The following is a 20,082-nucleotide window of genomic DNA, read 5'->3' on the forward strand; positions in this document are numbered from 1 at the left end:
GGCATAGATGAGAGTTTTAGCAGCAGATGATCTGCTCCCTCTAACCAATGCTCTCAAGTAAAACTTAAACATTTGATAGTTTTAATATGTGAAAGATTACCTGAATTTAGTGTTTAAAAATTCTCCAGGTGATTTTCATTTACTTTCAAACACACACAAATGGCATTTGTGGTCGTCGTGGCGTTGCCTGAGGACTACATTATCTGCCCCATTCTGTACAACTTTTTTTGTCGAACTGCAGGAACTATATTCGTCAACTCTTGTCAGTCTGCTCGTGCCTTATTGTGGCCATAGTCTGTAAAGAATTAACTTTCTACAGGTTCTTTCTCCTAGATCTGCCTCTCATTCATGGATCAGCAACAGAATACTGCAAAATTTAGTTTTAAGATGCATATTTTTCTAGTTTCAAGAAATGTAAAGTCCTGCACTTAACCACTTGTGGGGCTTCAAACTACTCGTAAAAGCAACGCTGTTCCTCGGAAAACTGACGAGAGGCATTTCCCTTTGGAGTAACTACACCTCCGAAGGAGATGCGTTTTTGAATTTCGATGCTTATTTTTAAAAAAATGCAGGGACGCTTTTATTTTGTGCTTAAAGTTGGAATTCAGCGCCCACTCCGGGGAGGAGCCGCGGGAACATTGTCACCGCTTCCGCGAGCTGTGTCAGCGGAACGGCTGAGATATCGCGAGAGCTACGGCGAGGCGACTGGAAGAGCAAAATAAATAAGGGCTCGGTGGGACGGGGGAGCCGACATGGCGGTGTCGTTACTGCACCGGGACAAGAGGAGTGCAGCCGCTTCGCTGAAGGCCGAGTGTTCTCGGCCAGACGGCAGAGGCGTCCAGCTGCTCAACGACCTGCTGGACAGCGTGCTAAGCCCGGAGAGAGCGTTGGCCGAGGCCGAGGTGATCGAGTGGTGCAAGTGCCTGATGGCCGGCGGCGAGAGCTTCGATGACTTCTGTAAAATGGTGCGCGCGTACGACAACGCGACTCTGTGCGGCTTGGTGTGGACCGCCAACTTCGTGGCCTACCGATGCAGGACGTGCGGCATCTCGCCGTGTATGTCCCTGTGCGCCGAGTGCTTCAACGCTGGAGAACACACGGGCCACGATTTCAACATGTTTCGGAGCCAGGCGGGCGGGGCCTGTGACTGCGGGGACAGCAGTGTGATGCGGGACAGCGGGTGAGTGAGCGGAGCCGGGTCACTTGACCTGTTCGCGGCCACTTTCCCTACTAGCCTCCGCTTTAAGGATTGTCGCTGCGGACTCTGGGGCTTGTTTTTAAATATGTGGAAAGTCCAGGGAACATTCACTTGGCAATCGGTGGCGTTGACTTTAGGCCAGGAGTATAAGCAGCAGCACTTGTTTGTAAACTCGTTGAATGTTTTTTCCACATTTAAATCTGCTTTTGAATCCACTTTCGTAAGATTGGAAAAGTTGTATAGACGTAAACTTTATGGTAAAGCCTTAATGTTTAAATCCAGTAAAATTAACAAGTGGAATTCTCTCTCTTTCCCCCCCCCCCCCCCCCATGTTAATTTTACATTTGGCTCCAGAAACCTGCTGTCAGTTTGGAATCTTAAGAACCGTAATATTTTAAGTGTCGCCTGAACCGCATACAATCACTGATCGAGTCCTTTCTGCAGAAATGTAAATTTGGTAAAGTTCATACACAATCGTTATAGTGTGTGTCTTAGACATTTTGGTTAAATACTGGCTACTGAAAGTTTTAGTACATTGACATACTTTGCCTTTTATATTATTAAGTATGTATGTGATGCCGATGACCATGCAAATTTGACTCCGAAGTTGAACAGGCCCTGTAAAATCCAACAATCAGCACTTGTAACGCTTCCTTAACGTAGCGAAACGCCCGAGAAAATAAAGGTTAGGGAAATTAACACTCGGCTGAGTTGGAGGTGGCTTGATGACCTAGTTGAAGATAGTTTTAAGGAGGATTTTGATGGTGGGGAAAGGTGCAGTAAGACAGGTTTAAGAATGAGTTCCAATGTGTAGGATTGTGATGTTCCCAATTGGGGATGCAACAACAACTTTATTAATATAGCGCCTTTAACATAGCAAAACACGTCACAGGAGTTATCAAACAAATTTGACAGAGCCACATAAGATATTGGGATAGATGACCAAAAGCATGGTCAAAGAGGTAGGTTTTAAGGAGTGGCTTAAAGGTGGAGAAAGATGTTGCGTCTTGAGGATTAGGGAGGGAACCCCAGAGCTTGGCGCCTAGGCATCTGAAGGCACAGCCGCCAATGGTGGAGCAATTGAAAATCAGGGATGCATAAGAGACCATAATTGGAGGAAGGTAGCATTCTCTGAGGATTGGAGGAAGTTACAGATATAGGAAGGGCTGAGGCCATAGGTTTGAAGATGAGGATGAGAATTTTAAAATCGAGGCGCTCAGGGAGTGGGCGCCAAGTAACATTTGCACCACGGAAGAACTAGGCAATGACTATCTCCACCAAGAGAGAGCCTAACCACCACCCCATGGCATTCAATTGCATTACGATGAACATCCTGGGGGTCACCATTGACCAGAAACTTAACTGGACCAGCCACATAAATACTGTGGCTACAAGAGCAGGTCAGAGGCTGGGTATTCTGTGGAGAGTGTCTCACCTCCTCTGGAGTCCCCAAAGCCTTTCCACCATCTACAAGACACAAGTAAGGAGTGTGATGGAATACTCTCCACTTGCCTGGATGAGTGCAGCTCCAACAACACTCAAGAAGCTCGACACCATCCAGGACAAAGCAGCCCACTTGATTGGCACCCCATCTTTAACCTTAAAACATTCAGATACACACTGCAGCCACGGTGTGCCGCTGGTGGAGGATCATCTACAAGATGCACTGCAGCAACTTGCCAAGGCTTCTTCGAGAGCACCTCCCAAACCTGCGACCTCTTCTACCTAGAAGGACACGGGCAGCAGGCATATGGGAACACCATCACATCCTAATTCCCCATCAAGTCACACACCATCCTGGCTTGGAATTATATCGCCGTACCTTCATCGTCGCTGGGTCAAAATCCTGGAATTCTGTCCCTCCCCTTCCCCCAAACAGCACTGTGGGAGTACCTTCACCACACAGACTGCCCACATCCCATGAACAAAAAAAAAAAAAAATAGGTTAGCATACACAGGTGATGGGTGAATGGTACTTGGTGCGAGTTAGGATACGAGTAGCAGAGTTTTGGATGAGCTCAAGTTTATGGAAAATGGGAGGTCGGCCAGGAGAGCATCGGAATAGTTGAGACTGGAGGTAACAAAAGCATGGATAAGGGTTTCATCAACAGATGAGCTGAGACAGGGTGGAGATGGACGATGTTACGGAGGTGAAAGTAGGCGGCCTTTGTGATGGAAATTATATGGCTGTATTGGATGAGTGGAGTGTGTGATTTGGGATTGGAGGATATTATAGAAATAGGGTGGGATGAGCAAATAGAGGGATTTGTAAATTGCGAGTTGAAGCCAATGTATGGAAGGATGGAGGTACAGAAAAACCTGAATTTCTATGGTGCTTTTCACATCTGCAGGTGTCCGAAAGCACTTCAAAGGCAATTAAAAGTACTTTTGAAGTCACTGGTGTAATATAGGGAAACATAGTAGCCAATTTGTGCACTGCAAGGAGATGAAATAGTGTTGTTTGAGAAATATATGTTGGTGATAAGCCTGAGACCTCTGCTCCTCTTCGAATAGTGTCATGGGCTCTTTTATATCTGCCTGAGAGGTCATTTGGAGCCTCTGTTTAACATCTCATCAGAAAGATAGTAGGTCTCCATTGAGGCGAGTAGTTCAACATTTAAAATAAATTATATATCACCTGTATCAACTTTTTTAAAACTTCTGGCCCAACACACAAATGAAAATGTCCCTTTAAAATCAATGTGCAACACTCTGCAGTACCAAACATGTATTTACCTTTGGTAGATGGCATTAAAGCAGTGTGGACAGTGATGAAGTCACACTGTGGCCAGAGATGTTCCAGAGCCACAAATTCTACTCCAAAGGTAGTTGCCACCTCAGCAGGAATTATTGGATCATAGCCCATGGTCTGAAACAACAATACCAAAATGCTGTCCCTCATCCTGCCAGTACACTTCACACCTAATCTGAGCCATCTTTTGTCTCCACTGTCCTATTACCATCTCGTCTGGTTTTGAATACCTCTTTTTACTTTTGTTCTATCGCAGCCCTGCCTTAGATCTATTTTATTTCCTTTCCAGTTTTGAAAAAGGGTTTCGACCCGAAACGTTGACTCTAATTTCTCTCCACGGATGTTGCCTAACCTGCTGAGTTTTTCCAGCATTTTTTGTTGTTATACCAAAATGTATTTGTGCTCAATTCTTTGAAAACTTTTATCACCACCACAAGGGAGATCTGAGGATTTTTTTTTTAATTCAATGAACTTTTGAACAATAAATGCTCTGCTTGGATATATTACTACCCCTTTAACCCAGATCACTTGGAATCTCTCATGCTTTTTAAAGAGAAAACACTGAAAAGTTCTGGAAACCAAAATAAGACTAGAAAATTCTGGACATGCATCTGCAAAGGGAAAAGAGCAGATTAATGTTTCGGCCAAGGTTCTACTGCCAAAACATTAACTCATCTTTTTATAAGTTGACCAACCAGATGTGTATAGCTAGTATTTTTCATTCTGAATATTTAATGCACAGTCACTCCTCAAATACCTCATCCCTGACACTTTTATTTTTATAGTTCATTGTGAACAAGAAGAAGCAGTTTGTGAATGGGTGTTTCCACTCACTGAGAACAGTCTTTTAATGTGCTAATGTTGGCACCAGCTTGACAGGACCTCTGGGCAACGTTCCCTCTAATTTTTTAGTTTTAATGTCTTTTGGACGAGACATTAAACCGAGGTCCCGCCTGTCCACTCAGGTGGACATAAAAGATTCCATGGCAATATTTCGGGGAGCAGGGAGGCCAATATTAATCCCTCAACTAACATTACTAAAAATCAGATTATCTGATCATTTATCTCTTGCTGTTCGTGGGACACTTCAAAAGTACGAAACCCAGACAGAGGACCTGCGGGAAGGAGGGAGGAGGACAGTAACAGATTGTTTGTGTGTAAGAACATATAAGAACATAAGAAATAGGAGCAGGAGTAGGCCATACTGCCCCTCGGGCCTGCTCCGCCATTCAATAGGATCATGGCTGATCTGAATCTAGACTCACGTCCACTTCCCTGCCCTCTCCCTGTAACCCCTAATTCCCTTATCTGCTAGGAAAATGTCCATCTCCGTTTTAAATTTATTTAATGTCGCAGCTTCCACAGCTCTCTGGGGTAGCAAATTCCATAGATTTACTACCCTCTGAGTGAAGAAGTTTCTCCTCATCTCAGTTTTGAAAGGGCAGCCCCTTATTCTAAGATTATGCCCCCTAGTTCTAGTCTCACCCATCAGTGGAAACATCCTCACCGCATCCACCCGATCAAGCCCCCTCACAATCTTATATGTTTCGATAAGATCACCTCTCATTCTTCTGAACTCCAATGAGTAGAGTCCCAACCTACTCAACCTTTCCTCATACGTCAACCCCCTCATCTCCGGAATCAACCGAGTGAACCTTCTCTGAACTGCCTCGAGAGCAAGTATATCTTTTCTTAAATATGGAAACCAAAACTGCACGCAGTATTCCAGGTGTGGCCTCACCAATACCCTGTATAACTGCAGCAAGACTTCCCTGTTTTTATACTCCATCCCCCTTGCAATAAAAGCCAAGATTCCATTGGCCTTCCTGGTCACCTGCTGCACCTGCATACTAACTTTTTGTGTTTCATGTACCAGGACCCCCAGATCCCTTTGTACTGTAGCACTTTGCAGTTTCTCTCCATGTAGATAATAACTTGCTCTTTGATTTTTTTCTGCCAAAGTGCATAACCTCACACTTTCCAACATTATATTGCATCTGCCCACTCACTTAGCCTGTCTATGTCCTTTTGCAGGTTTTTTATGTCGTCCTCACTCACTGCTTTCCCTCCCATCTTTGTATCGTCGGCAAACTTGGATATGTTGCACTCGGTCCCTTCCTCCAAATCGTTAATACATATTGTAAAGAGTTGGGGTCCCAGCACTGACCCCTGCGGAACACCACTAGTTACTGATTGCCAGCCCGAGAACGAACCATTTATCCCAATTCTCTGTTTTCTGTTAGATAGCCAATCTTCCACCCATGCCAGTATATTACCCCCAATCCTGTGATTTTTTTAATCTTGATCAGTAATCTTTTGTGTGGAACCTTGTCAAATGCCTTTTGGAAGTCCAAATACACTACATCCACTGGTTCCCCTTTATCCACCCTGTATGTTACATCCTCAAAGAATTCGAGCAAATTTGTCAAACATGACTTCCCCTTCATAAAACCATGCTGACTCTGTCCTATTAAATTATGTTTATCCAAATGCTCTGATACTGTTTCCTTAATAATGGACTCCAACATTTTGCCAACCACAGATGTTAGGCTAACTGGTCTATAGTTTCCAGCTTTTTGTCTACTTCCCTTCTTAAATAAGGGTGTTACATTAGCAGTTTTCCAATCTGCCGGGACCTTTCCTGAGTCCAGGGAGTTCTGGAAAATGATCACCAATGCATCCACAATCCCTACCGCCACTGCTCTCAAGACCCTAGGATGTAGGCCATCAGGTCCGGGGGATTTATCCGCCTTAAGTCCCATTATTTTACTGAGTACCATCTCCTTAGTGATTTTAATCGTGTTTAGCTCCTCCCTCTCCCCCCCCCCCCCCCCCCCCATTGCCCCCTGTTTGTCCAGTGTTGGGATATTTTTAGTGTCCTCTACTGTAAAGACTGATACAAAATATTTGTTCAGTGTCTTTGCCATCTCCATGTTCCCCACCACTAGTTTCCCGGTCCCATCCTCTAAGGGACCAACGTTCACTTTAGCCACCCTTTTTCTTTTTATATAGCTGTAGAAACTCTTGCTATTTGTTTTTATATTTTTTGCTAGTTTACTTTCATAATCTATCTTCCCTTTCTTAATTAATCTTTTAGTTATTGTTTGCTGGCTTTTAAATGCTTCCCAATCTTCTATCCTCCCACTAGATTTGGCTACTTTTATATGCCCTTGTTTTCAGTCACATACTATCCTTTATTACTTTACTAAGCCACAGATGGCTGTCTTTTCTTTTACTCCCCTTTTTCCTCAGTGGAATATATTTATCTTGAAAGATGTGAAATATCTCCTTGAATGTAAACCACTGCTCTTGTACCGTCTTACACTTTAATCTGTTTTCCCAGTCCACTTTAGTCAATTCTACTCTCATACCTTCATAGTCGCCTTTATTTAAGCTTAGTACGCTGGTTTGCGATCCAACTCTCTCACCCTCAAACTGAATTTGGAATTCAACCATATTATGGTCACTCATTCCAAGGGGATCCTTTACTCGGACATTTTTTATTAATCCTGTCTCATTGCACAGGACCAGATCTAAGATTGCCTGCCCCCTGGTTGGTTCAGTTACATACTGCTCAAGGAACCTGTCCCTAATACACTATGAACTCTTCCTCAATGCTGCCATGCCCAATTTGATTAGTCCAGTCAATATGAAAGTTAAAATCCCCCATGATTATAGCTGTTCCCTTATTACAAGCCCCAACTATTTCCTGATTTATACTCCGACCAACAGAGTTGCAACTGTTAGGCCTATAGACTACACCCACTAGTGACTTTTTCCCCTTATTATTCCTTATCTCCACCCAAACTGTTTCACTATCCTGATCCTTTGACCCAATATCATTTCTGACTATTGCAGTGATTCCATCCTTGATTAACATAGCAACCCCACCTCCCTTTCCTTCCTGTCTGTCCTTCCTAATTGTCAAATACCCTTGTATGTTTAGTTCCCAGTCATGATTATCTTGCAGCTGTGGCGATATGCCACCATTGGACATAATCTGCTCACGGCGGCATGGACAGTTTACGCAGGCGCACTGCCGGCAGCAGCCGCCCCCAGCCGTGGGCCCTTTCCTCCGGCAGCTTGTTTCCCGCAGGGACAGGCTGCCGGGAGCGCTTCCTGTCTGGGGAGTATTTAAGTGGTTGCGCGGGCTTTTTAAGCACTTGTTTTGCCATGATGTAAATTAAAGCAGTTGTGTTCCATCAACTCTGGTCTCGACTCCCACGTTTGCCGCGGTATCTCAACACAGCCATGTTTCCGTAATGGCCACCAGATCATACCCATGTGTAGTTATTTGTACCGTCAACTCGTCAATTTTGTTACGAATGCTGCGTGCATTCAGATAAAGAACTTTCAAGTATGTTTTCTGACAATTTATTCCTGCTTTTACCCCTTTTACTACTTTACCTTTTTCATTATACATTCTGTCCCTTCCTGACACACTCTGGTTTTTAATTCCTCCACTGCTACCTTGCTCTATTGCCTTCTCCGCTGTCATTTTTATTTTTCGCTCTCTTAAAACCTCCCCCCCACTAATTAGTTTAAAGCCCTCTCTACAGCCCTAGTTATTCGATTCACCAGGATTCTAGTCCCAGCACTGGCCAAGTGAAGTCCGTCCCAACGGATCAGCTCTCTCCTGTCCCAGTAATGATGCCAGTGTCCCAGGAAGCAAAACCCATTTCTCCCACCAGTCTTTGAGCCACGCATTTAACTCTCATTTTATTTACCCTAGCCAAATTTGCACGTGGCTCAGGTAGTAATCCAGAGATTATTACCCTTGTGGTTCTGCTTTTTAATTTGGCCCCTAGCTGCTCAAACTCCCTCAGCAGAACCTCCTTCCTTGTCCTATCTATGTTGTTGGTACCAACATGGACCACGACAACTGGATCCTCCCCCTCCCACTCCAAGTTTCTCTCCAGCCCAGAGGAGATGCCCTTAACCCTGGCAACGGGCAGGCAACACAGCCTTCGGGACTCTCGCTCTCGGCTGCAAAGAACTCTATCTATCCCCCTAACGATACTATCCCCTACCACTACAACATTTCTTTTAACTCCCCCCCCCCCCCCCCACTTGAATGGCCCCCCGCTCCACGGTGCTGTGGCCAGGTTGCTCATCCTCCCCGCAGTCCCTGTTCCCATCCTCACAGGGAGTAAGAGCCTCAAACCTGTTGGACAAGAGCAAGGGCTGCGGCTCCTCCAACACTACCTCCTGGATCCCCGTACCTGCCTCACTTCTAGTCACACCATCCTGACCCTGGCCACGGACTACATCTGAATTAATTAATCTAATTGGTGTGACTACCTCGTGATACAGAGTCCAGGTAACTCTCCCCCTCCCTGATGTGTCTGTGTTTGAAGCTCGGACTCCAGCTCTTCAACACGGAACCGGAATTCCTCGAGCAGCCAACACTTACTGCAAATGTGATCACCGTGAGCATCAATGGTGTCCACCAGCTCCCACATATTGCAGCAGCAACACATCACCTGATCCCCCATTCTATGTAATTAATTAAATTTATTAATATTTTTAAATACCCTCTGCTCCGATTCTAGATGATGAATATCGCACCTTAGAAACTATAAACCAAAGAGTTTAAGCTTAAAAAAGAGAGAAATACTTACCAACCAATCACTTACCCGCTTTCTGGTGACGTCACACTTGGATTACTTTATACCTCTCTCCGTCCCTCAGAGTTCTGAGTTCGGGGACTGGTAGGCCTTACCTGGTCTCTGGGGCCTTTTATAGCCCCGCTCTGCCGCTCGCAATTCCCGCCGACGCTGTGAGGCCTTACCTGGTCTCTGGGGCCTTTTATAGCCCCGCCCTGCCGCTCGAGATTCCCGCCGATGCTGTGAGGCCTTACCTGGTCTCTGGGGCCTTTTATAGCCCCGCTCTGCCGCTCGAGATTCCGTTGTAGCAGAGCCTGGTCTCCAATTGTCTTGGACCCCTTGCCATTGGACCAAGACCTTGCTCTGTCAAGCCCGTGCGGTAGCTGGTGTGCAACGGCCACCCCACGTTAAAGGAATTCACGCACAGGCATCTTCCACCCTTTTAAAATGAAGTTCTGGACCTGGACCGTCAAGACCCTCATGGACAACCCCACCCATCCACCCCTTCAACCACTGTCTGCCCCACCTGTGACAGAGACTGTGGGTCCCGCATTGGACTCATCAGTCACCTGAGAACTCATTTTTAATGTGGAAGCAAGTCATCCTCGGTTCCGAGGGACTGCCTGAGAAGAAGAAGAAAGATAGTACCTCTGCCAGCCCCTCCTGCACTGATGTGTCTGCCTGGATTTTGTGTTGAAGTTTTTAGAGTGGGGCTTGGGCTTGAACTCAAACAAATGTACTACGACAGAGCCATGGCTGACACTGTTGAGATTGTTGAGAACAGGAGTTATAGGTGGGTCTTAGTGCAAAAAAAGATGCATGTGGTGTTTGGGAGACTGGTGATCAGAATGTTGAAGAAATGGAAGAGGTGGTTTTAGTGATGGGTAGGATATGGATCTTTGAATCTTAGCTCGGGGTCAAACAGGACACTGAGGTTGCATACTGTCTGATTCAACCCAAGCAAGCCACTGGGGAGGGCAATGGAATTGGGGATAAGAGTCCAGAGTTTCTGGTGGGACTTGAACAGGACGCCTTTGATCTTACCAATGTTAAGCTGGAGAAAAACTGGGCTCATTTACGACATTTGCAACAATCAAGCTGTTGGTTACAAGAGAGGTAGGGGAAAAATTCAGTTGGTAGCGCCACCCGTTAGCGCCTTAAGAGGGCGCTAAGTGGGGCGCAAACCAACTAGCGCCCAGGCGCAGCACTGCCCTCGCCTCCCGCAAAATTCAGCGGGCGGTTAATTGTGGCGTTAACCGGTAGCGCCCTGTGCCGCTGGCGATGACGTGATTGGTGTGCGCAACGCCCCGGCCACGATCTCTGGGAGCGCCCCCTGATTTACCGCCAGACGCTATGTCCGACAGGGTCAGGGGCGTACCTGCGGCCGGGGAGGCGCAATTTAAAGGCGAGGTGCGGGGCGGCCATTTTTGTTGCTGGCTGCCTGCCAGCACCTGCCTGCGTTCCCGTCCCCGGCCTTCCAGCTGGGCCCCAGGTCGCACTGCACAAGGCCCCTCCCCTTTAAGAAGGGGAGGAAGGCCTGCAATACCGCGGCGCGACGTTCTGCAGCGTGTGGCGCTGTGGCATGTAGCACCACGATATTCACTCGCAGCACCCCAAGATGGAGGCGGGGCGCTTCCAGTAGCGCCCCGCTTCCCTCTTGGGGCGCAACCACTCAATTTCTGGCGCGGGGGCGCTAATTTTTCCGGGTTGCTACTTTTAGCGCCCCGGCGAAGTTAGCACCTCAATTGGGACGCTACTACATTTTTAGCCTGTAAAGTTTTGATTTTGCTTCTGTGCTGGATGTTTTCATTCTGTGCTGCTAGGATTTGCTCGTTTGGAGTTCAATCTATGTTGCTAAAGATTTCTTTTGGGGGTCACAATGGCTCCATCCCTGTTGTTGCAGCAATGGCTCGACTTATTCATGCAAATTACTGTAGTTTTGAAACAATGGGAAGAGCCCAGGGGGGTTAGTTAACTGAAATGATTACATGGTTGATGTGCATCTTATAGGATATTAATAGTGATGCTCTTAATTGTTTTCAGACAGTATTGTGGCAGTAGCTATTCTTGGGTAACTAAATTACGAAAGGTATATTGTCGACACATACTGTAGGGAAAGAAATTCTCAGCAAAGTCTTCCTCTTGCTCAGGCAGAGCACGATCTGTATTTTTGCATTAACAGCAAAAAGCTGTCCGCGTTTTAAAAGTCTGGAAAGCTTAGCTAAAGAAAGTTTATTTATAGACTTAGCAAGTTGCGTGTTTTTATTTTTCATAACTAAGGAGTGTTGGGAAATTGTTTTCACTGAAAACTGTATACTGCCATTCATGCACTTTTTATATAAATAAACCAGTTGATGGTTTGAAGCTGTAAAGTAGTATTCTAGTCCGCTTTCCATAAAAAGAGGAGAATGCATGTGGTGGTGTGTATCATTTCAGTGGCTGGTATTTGGAGTAAGGATTCTTGATTCCTGGGTCATACTATTATTTAACTAGATATTGAGCAGGAATAGCTGCACTCAGGATCATAAAGGGTAAGAGATTTGCTTATGTGACTTGTCATGTTAAACCCAAGAGAATATCTAGTGTGAAAACCCAAAAATTGCAACTGTGTTTTATACTGTATTTGACAACGAATAAGCTCAGGATGCCAGAAAAGGGTTGGAGGTGGGCTGGAAGCACAACAACAACTTGTATTTATATACTGCCTTTAACAGTAAAATGTCCCAAGGTGCATCACGGGAGCGTTATCAAACAAAATTTGACACCAAGCCACATAAGGAGATATTAGGGCAGATGACCAAAAGCTTAGTCAAAGAGGTAGGTTTGAAAGATAGGTAGAGAGGCTTAGGGAGGGAATTCCAGAGCTTAGGGCCGTGGCAGCTGAAGGCATGGCCACTAATAGTGGAGTGATTTAAAATCAGAAATGCTCAAGAAGGCAGAATTAGAGGGTGGTTGTGGGGCTGGAGGAGATTAGAGACATGGAGGGATTTGAAAACATGGATGAGAATTTTAAAGTCGAGGCGTAGCTTAACGGCCGTTGTTTAGCCAGGAGACAATGGCCCGTAATTTCCGATAGGAGGCTTCCTGCGTGCGGATGCCTCCTATCGGGGGAAAAATCTACACTCTTGCCTGAGGGCTCACGAGGTCCAAACACTTCCAATGCTGGGCCTCTCCACAGCCAAAAGTATGGGCAGTTTTGTATTGCAGGTCTGTATTTTCTCGTAACTGGCTTAAAACTGCAAAAAATTTCACCTGTTATGAGAGAAAGAGATAAGCTTTATTATTTATTGATAACTCCTCCAGAAGCAAAGAAGGACTTCAGGTATTGATTCAAAATATCTGGAGGAATTTCCATGTAGCACTGAAGACTAGAATTGTATGTTTGTATATGTTTCTACACTTTACATACCAATAAAATAACATTTTAAAAATTCTTGTAGGTTTTGTAAAAGGCATCGGTCCACAACAATTTCAAATATTCCTTCTGTTCCTAATGAGCTGCTGATGATGTCGGAACATATACTCCCTCGAGTTATCCTCCGTCTTGTTCAGCATTTACGGGATGGCTATAGTGAACCAGGTATGGCTAGTGTCTGTTTTTATACCTGTTTTTCAGTATTTTGTATTGGGATAAAAATAGATAAAGAGGAAGGTTGGCAGTACTCAAAGTAGAAAAGTCACCTGGCCCGGATGGGATGGATCCTAGGTTACTGAGGGAAGTAAGGGTGGAAATTGCAGAGGCACTGGCCACAATCTTCTAATCCTTCTTAGATATGGGGGCGGTGCCAGAGGACTAGAGAATTGCAAATGATATATCCCTGTTCCAAAAAGGGAGAGGGATAAACCCGGCAATTACAGGCCAGTCAGCCTAATGTCGGTGGTGGGGAAACGTTTAGAGACAATAATCCATGACAAAATTAATTGGCATTTGGAAAAGTCTGGGCTAATAAATGAAAATCAGCATGGATTTTTGTTAAAGGCAAATCGTGTTTGACTAACTTGATTGACTTTTTTGATGAAGTAATGGAGAGGGTTGATGTGGACTTCAAAAGGCGTTTGACAAAGTACCACATAATAGACTTGAAAGCAAAATTAAAGCTAATGGGATTAAAGGGACAGTGGCAGCGTGGATATGAAATTGACTAAGGGACAGAAAGCAGAGAGTAGCGATGAACGGTGGTTTTTTTTCAGACTGGCGGGAGGTATACAGTGGTGTTCCCCCAGGGGTTGGTATTGGGACTACTGCTCTTTGATATATATATTAATGACCTGGACTTGAGTATACAGGGCATAATTTCAAAGTTTGCAGATAACACAAAACTTGGAAATGTAGTAAACAATGAGGAGGATAGTAGCAAACTTAAGGAGGACATAGACTGGTGAAATGGGCAGACACATGGCAGATGAAATTCAACAGAGAAGTGTGAAGTGATGCATTTTGGTTTGAAGAGTGAGGAGAGGCAATATAAACTAAATTGTACAATTTTAAAGGGGTTTCAGGAACAGAGCAACCTGGGAGTGCATGTACACAGATCTTTGAATGTGGCAGGACAAGTTGAGAAGGCTTTAAAAAAAGAAAAAAAGCAGATTGGATCCTTGGCTTTATAAATAGAGGCATAGAGTACAAAGGCAAGGAAGTTATGCTAAATCTTTATAAAACACTGGTTAGGCCTCAGCTGGAGCATTGTGTCCAATTCTGGGCACCACACTTTTTAGAAAGGATGTCAAGGCATTTGAGATGGTGCAGAAGAGATTTACGAGAATAGTGCCAGGGATGAGGGACTTCAGTTATGTGGAAAAGCTGGGGCTGTTCCCCTCAGAGCAGAGAAGGTTAAAAGGAGATTTGATGGAGTTGTTCAAAATCATGAACAGTTTTGATAGAATAAATAAGGAGAAACTGTTTCCAGTGGCAGAAGGGTCAGTAACCAGAGGACACAGATTGGCAAAGGAACCAGGTTTTTTTGTTATGCAGCAAGTTTTTGCGATCTGGAATAGTAACTTTCAAAAAGGAATTGGATAAATACTTGAAGGGGGAAAAGAATTACAGGGCTCTGGGGAAAGAGCAAGAGAGTGGGACGAATTGGATCACTCAAGAGTCGGTACAGGCACGATGGGCTGAAAGGCCCCCTTCTGTGCTGTATAATTCTATGATGATTAATCAATTATTGTAATAACGTAATGAGTGGAATTCAGTGGCCCTCCTGACTTGACTTGTCCAAGGGAGAGTATTTGGTAAGATGATTTTGTCATCTTTTTCCTCTTTGCACATCCCAACAGAATATATGGGATAAGAACTGTGATGGAGAAAGATTTTTTTAGGGATGATTTAAAAAAAAAAAAAAAAATGTATTAAATTATACAGGAAAATGGCAATCTCAAAGAATAGTATATTCATGGTAATTTTATATGAATGTTGCTTTTCTTAATTGCTCAATGTCCTGGAAGAATCTCCATGCAACAGTAAAGACTAAAATTATATGTGGATCAGTATACTATGTTGTGGTTGCAATTATCATCCCTGGTCTGATCTCAGTTAAATACTGCAATTGCCTTTCATGTCCTTGGGCTTCCTGCTGGTACTCGAATGACCCTGTGCTTCAAAGTACGCTTTTGGATAGGGTTCGGCTCAATAGTTGAATATCCTATTAATATTTGGTGTCTGTGCTGCTATGGGAATGACCACTTGCAAGATCCCAAAGAGTGATGGTGTCTTTAATGCCATACGCCATCAAGTGCCTCTCCAATGAGGAGAGAAAAACGATGGGTGCCGACAAAGGGGGGAATTTATCAATGCGTAACTTGTTGAACAGACCAAAAGTTATTTCCCCCTTTCATCATAGAAATATATGAACAACCACCACTTCTCCACCCCCCCTGCCATTACAACATCCAACTGTCACTTGATTGACTCCAGTTTCCACTACCCTACCCAGATACCATTCTACATATTAAGTGCTCTGTGTGGACTAGTGCTTAGGAGTAACCTTTTCTTTCCACTTTGTATTTTGCATATCTCAACAAAAGTCTCCTTTTCAAGGCTGAAGCATTCAGGTTTTTTACTTTTCCTCATAACTCAGCCATTTGATACTGGGGATCAGCTTGGTCATCCTTCTCTGCATTGCTTGAAAGGTGTTGATGTTTCCTTTGTGCCTCCATAGCAAGCATGAAACTTGTTGCCGTCAGATTTAAACTGCAATGATTTGGCAATATGACTTGACATTCTGTTTGAAAGGTGAATTGCTGATTTATACTGACTGGATATGGTTAGTGTAGAGTTCACAATCATTCCCCTTTGTAAATAGTAGACATGCTTTCAGGAAAGTACATGGGGAGAAATGAACATTTGATTTGCAGCCTTGGTGTTCACCTATTTACACTGACCTGTTGGCCACAACACCTGTTTTTTAAGGCTACACTGTATGATGTGGCATGTGGGTATTAGTTTATTTTATTCAAAATGTTTTCTTTATTTCTGCTTCTCCCATAGTTTCTGATCCAGCAACTGAGAGAGACCTCCAGAAAACACTCCAACAGATGGACCCCCTGATTTCTCTTCTAGAAGATCTGACCAAGATGGGAGGAGCAACGCGATCTATTCTGACAAGAGTTCTGGCTAATCATCAGCTATACAAAGACCTCAGCTCCGGTGACCTGTGTAAGTCTGGTTTGTAGAATAGTTTGAAAATTATAAATCTTTTAAATCACAATTTACTGAAATGATTTTACAAACATTAGCATTTACAACTAGCAAATCTCAAAAGTCCATTGACTTATTTAGATTGAGTTGAAGTTGCTCCGTAACCTTGGTAATAAGAGATGTGTGATAATGCAATTTAGTGTTTAGTTGGGTTTAACTCTTTTTATAAAAAATAAAAAAAACTTTCTTTAGGCTATATAGCACTTATAGTTTGCTTCAATTTATCTATCTATCTGTCTCTCATCTGGTGCGAGCTTGATGAGCCAAAGTGTCTATAGGACATGAAGCATACTGATTGACTCAAATGTCCCATTAACTAATGGAGAATGCTGATTGGTTGGTTGGCTTTTAGTCAGGCATTTGAGCCAATGAAAAGATACTAACGTTTAGGAAATAAAAATCTGAACCCTGTTTTAAAAAAAAAAAATGTTTACTAAAAGCAGTCAAAAGAACCACTAATCATAATTACAAAAGTATGCAATCAAATCAAACTATGCTTTTTACAGTTCTTTGAGTAGCTGTTAGTTCCTCATCCACCCCATTTTTTAGCTCAAAAACATTTCTAACAAAAAATAATTGATTTTGGAAACATTATTTCATCTTCCAGTGCCGCCAACAATTTCAGATTGTATGGGCCTCTTTCCAGGATCCTTAAACTTGTCCTTTTCTCAGTTTCTGAAGGTTGGACCCCTTCCTTTATTAAGACATTGAACATGTAACCTCAGTCTTGGTCTTTCCACGGTGGAGTTGTAGCTCATTGTTTCAAAATAGTAGCTGATATTTTCAATTTATAGCAGTTATGATTCCCAGAGTGCTACACTTCTGTAATATTGTCTACATGGCAACTTTGCTTCCGGAGGCAAGCCATTTTTAGTGTAAGTGTATCAAACAATATACTGTAGCTGGCTTACTAGTTGCTGAATCCTCAATTTACTGATTCCACATTCACTGACTATGCTGAAGAGAGTGGGGGTATTACATTGTTTTGTTAATGTGTTGTAATGTGTGTTGAATCATTTCTCTTATGGATATTGAGGCCTTACTGGCCTCTCTGGATGATGCATTTGTGCAAATCTGTAACTTTCTTGTAACGACAGAGACTTGTGTGAAAGCTGCGAGAAAGAAAACACATTGGCCCTGCATAGTTTTAGTAGAATGAGGAACTAAACTCTATATACGCTATAATACATAATAACAATTTGCATTTATATAACACCTTTTAACGTAGAAAAAGTCCCAAGGTGGTTCACGGGTGCAATTGGAAAAAGTGGATGCCGAGCCAAAGGAGATATTAGGAGAGGTTGGTCAGCGATGTGGGTTTAAGGAGGGTCTTGAAGGAGAGGCAGAGGGGTTTAGGGAGTAAATTCCAGAGTGTGGGATCGAGATGGCTGTCAATGGCAGGGGGTGGGGAATGAGGGGGAGGGGAAACACAAAAGAGGACAGAGTTTAGAGGAAGAGAGAGTTTGGGGGGGAGAGGTTGTAGGGCTAGAGCAAGTTACAGAGACGGGGACAGGTGAGGTTGCGAACAGCCTGATTTAAACACGAGGACGAGAATTTCAAATTTGTAGCATTGAGCCAATGTAGGTCAGCAAGGACAGGGGTGATAGGTAAGTGGAATTTGCTGCAGAATAAGATTGAGACAACAGAATGTTGAATAAGGTGGAGGATGATTGGCTAGCCACCGAGAGCACTGGAGGTGACGGGTATGGATGAGGTTTCAGCAGCAGATAATCTAAGATAGTCAGGTGGGTGATTTGAGGAGGAAGAATGCAGTCTTTGTGATGGGGGTGATACGGGAATGGAAGCTCAGCTTGGGGTTAACTAGGACGCTGAGGTTTCAAGCAGGCTGGTTTGGTTTGAGACAGTGCCCGGGGAGGGACTTGGCAAGGTACGGAGTTTGTGGCAGTGTTGAATATGATGGCTTCGATTTTCCCCATGTTCATCTCGAGGAAATTGAGGCTAAACCAAGACTGGATGTTAGTCGAGCATTTTGATAGCACAGAAGCAGTAGAATGGTCGAGACAGGCGGTGGAGAAGTAATGCTGGGGTCATCAGTAAACATGTTGAAGCTGATCCCATGTCTGCAGACGATGCTGTCAAGGTGCAGCACGAGGAAGAGGAGGATTTTTGGGGGTGTTATTAAAGGTAACCGTGCAGGAAGAGAAGCCATTGTTGGAGATGGTCTGGCTACGACCGATAGGCAAGAGTGGCATCAAGTGAGAAGTCTTACTGAACTGCACTATGGAGGAGAGGAGGAGGAGATATGGTCAACCACGTGGAAGGCTGCAGAGAGGACGAAGAGTTACAATGCACCAGTCACGATGAATGTCATTTATGACCCTTTTGGTGTTGAGAGGGGCAAAAATGTCGTTAGTGATTCAAGAGGGAGTTGTAGGAGAGATGGAATGAATCCGGGAGGTGACAACACGTTCAAGGACTTTGGAGAAAAAGAGAGGTTGGAGATGGTACTGTAATTTGCAAGCACTGAGCGGTCAGCAGTGTGTGTTTCGAGGATGATTCTGCTTTTGAAAGGCAGGGGACACTACTTAAGAGGGAACCATTTATAATGTCAGCAGTTTAGTAGGAATGGAGTCAAGTGAGCAGGAAACTGATCTCATGGACAAGATGAACTTGGTGGCATGAGAAAGTAGTGAGATATGGGGGTTCAGGGCTTGAGTGGGGGTAACTGGCTGGAGGTTTAGCTTGTGGGCAAGGGAGAAGGGGAAATGGCAGCATCAGTTGAACGAATGGTCTCTATCTTAGTGATCTGAGCTCCTTGCACATTGTTAGGGGGGAGGGGAGAGGTGGTTGGTAATTAAGAAAGGAGCCTGGGGTTATCTTATCTTTTCTCAATGATCCTATAGTAGAGGTGGGTAGGAAGGGACAGATTTTTCCTGGGGTGGTTGCATAAGGAAATGGGGTTGGAAGAGGATAGTGGTGGTGAAGGGCAGGGACGGGATGACATGAAACAGTCCAAGCTGAAGTCTGAGGCCCTGTGGTTAGATGAAGTTTGTGTTGTAGGTAGCGTGAAGTCAGCTTGGAGTATCCCTAATCCAGTGTCTAGGTTTGGAGTCGGTTGTGGACAGGGAGCCACTCGAGAGGCAGAATATTAGCGGGGGAACTGATGGTGGCTTTCTAGTGGACTCTGAGGGCTGAGGAGGAATGGAGAGTGGACCATGAGCCAGCAAAGGTTGATTCTGGGTTCCAGCGAGGGGTGTAGTGAGCTCGGGTGTAGTGAGCTCGGGTGTAGTGAGCTCGGGTGTAGTGAGCTCGGGTGTAGTGAGCTCGGGTGTAGTGAGCTCGGGTGTAGTGAGCTCAGGTGTGTGGATCTGCTGGACCAGTAGAAGAGCGACAAGCAGTGGGAATGAAACCAAAGGACAAAGCGAAGTGAAACTTGACGTTATATCATTGCAGCCTATGATGAATTAGGGCTGTAACTTAATTATTCCTACCGAATTTAAAGTGTTATTTATCATTGAAGATTCTTCTGTTGTAACTGTTGAGAAATGGCAATTGTGACTGAGGATCAGTGCAAGGAGTCAATCAGGTGCAGGAATTTGACTACGATTATGCATGACATTAGCATTGCTCATGTTATTTTCTCTGCGTGTCTCTCGAGCGTTTTTCTTACTGTCTCCTTATCTGAGTTTCTCTCCTTGTGCTCTTTCTTCCCCCCCCTCCGCGCGCTCTTTTTTATTTTGGATGAGAGGTAGTGGGGAAGGTAGCTCTTTATGGTAAGATTAAATTTTATGGTGGTGACTGTGAAGTAAATGTGGCTTGTATGGCCGCGGCAGCTTAACAACACCTACTGCTTCACGCTGTCCCGTTT

At 44.4% G+C, this 20,082-nt stretch overlaps 1 protein-coding gene across 1 annotated transcript in view; it reads left to right on the forward strand.

The window, feature by feature from the left end:
* The first annotated feature begins 350 nt into the window (after window positions 1–350).
* Window positions 351–20,082, forward strand: part of ubr3 (ubiquitin protein ligase E3 component n-recognin 3) — a 381,077-nt gene continuing 361,345 nt past the window's right edge. Inside the window, 3 exon segments of the mRNA XM_085986233.1 lie at window positions 351–1,180; window positions 12,997–13,136; window positions 16,044–16,211. Of these exon segments, the coding sequence (XP_085842359.1) occupies window positions 753–1,180; window positions 12,997–13,136; window positions 16,044–16,211 (736 nt within the window). The 5' untranslated portion in view covers window positions 351–752.

This window comes from Somniosus microcephalus, chromosome 4, assembly GCF_052327205.1.
Source record: "Somniosus microcephalus isolate GS21.2 chromosome 4, FLI_Smic_1.0, whole genome shotgun sequence".
NCBI lineage: Eukaryota > Metazoa > Chordata > Chondrichthyes > Squaliformes > Somniosidae > Somniosus > Somniosus microcephalus.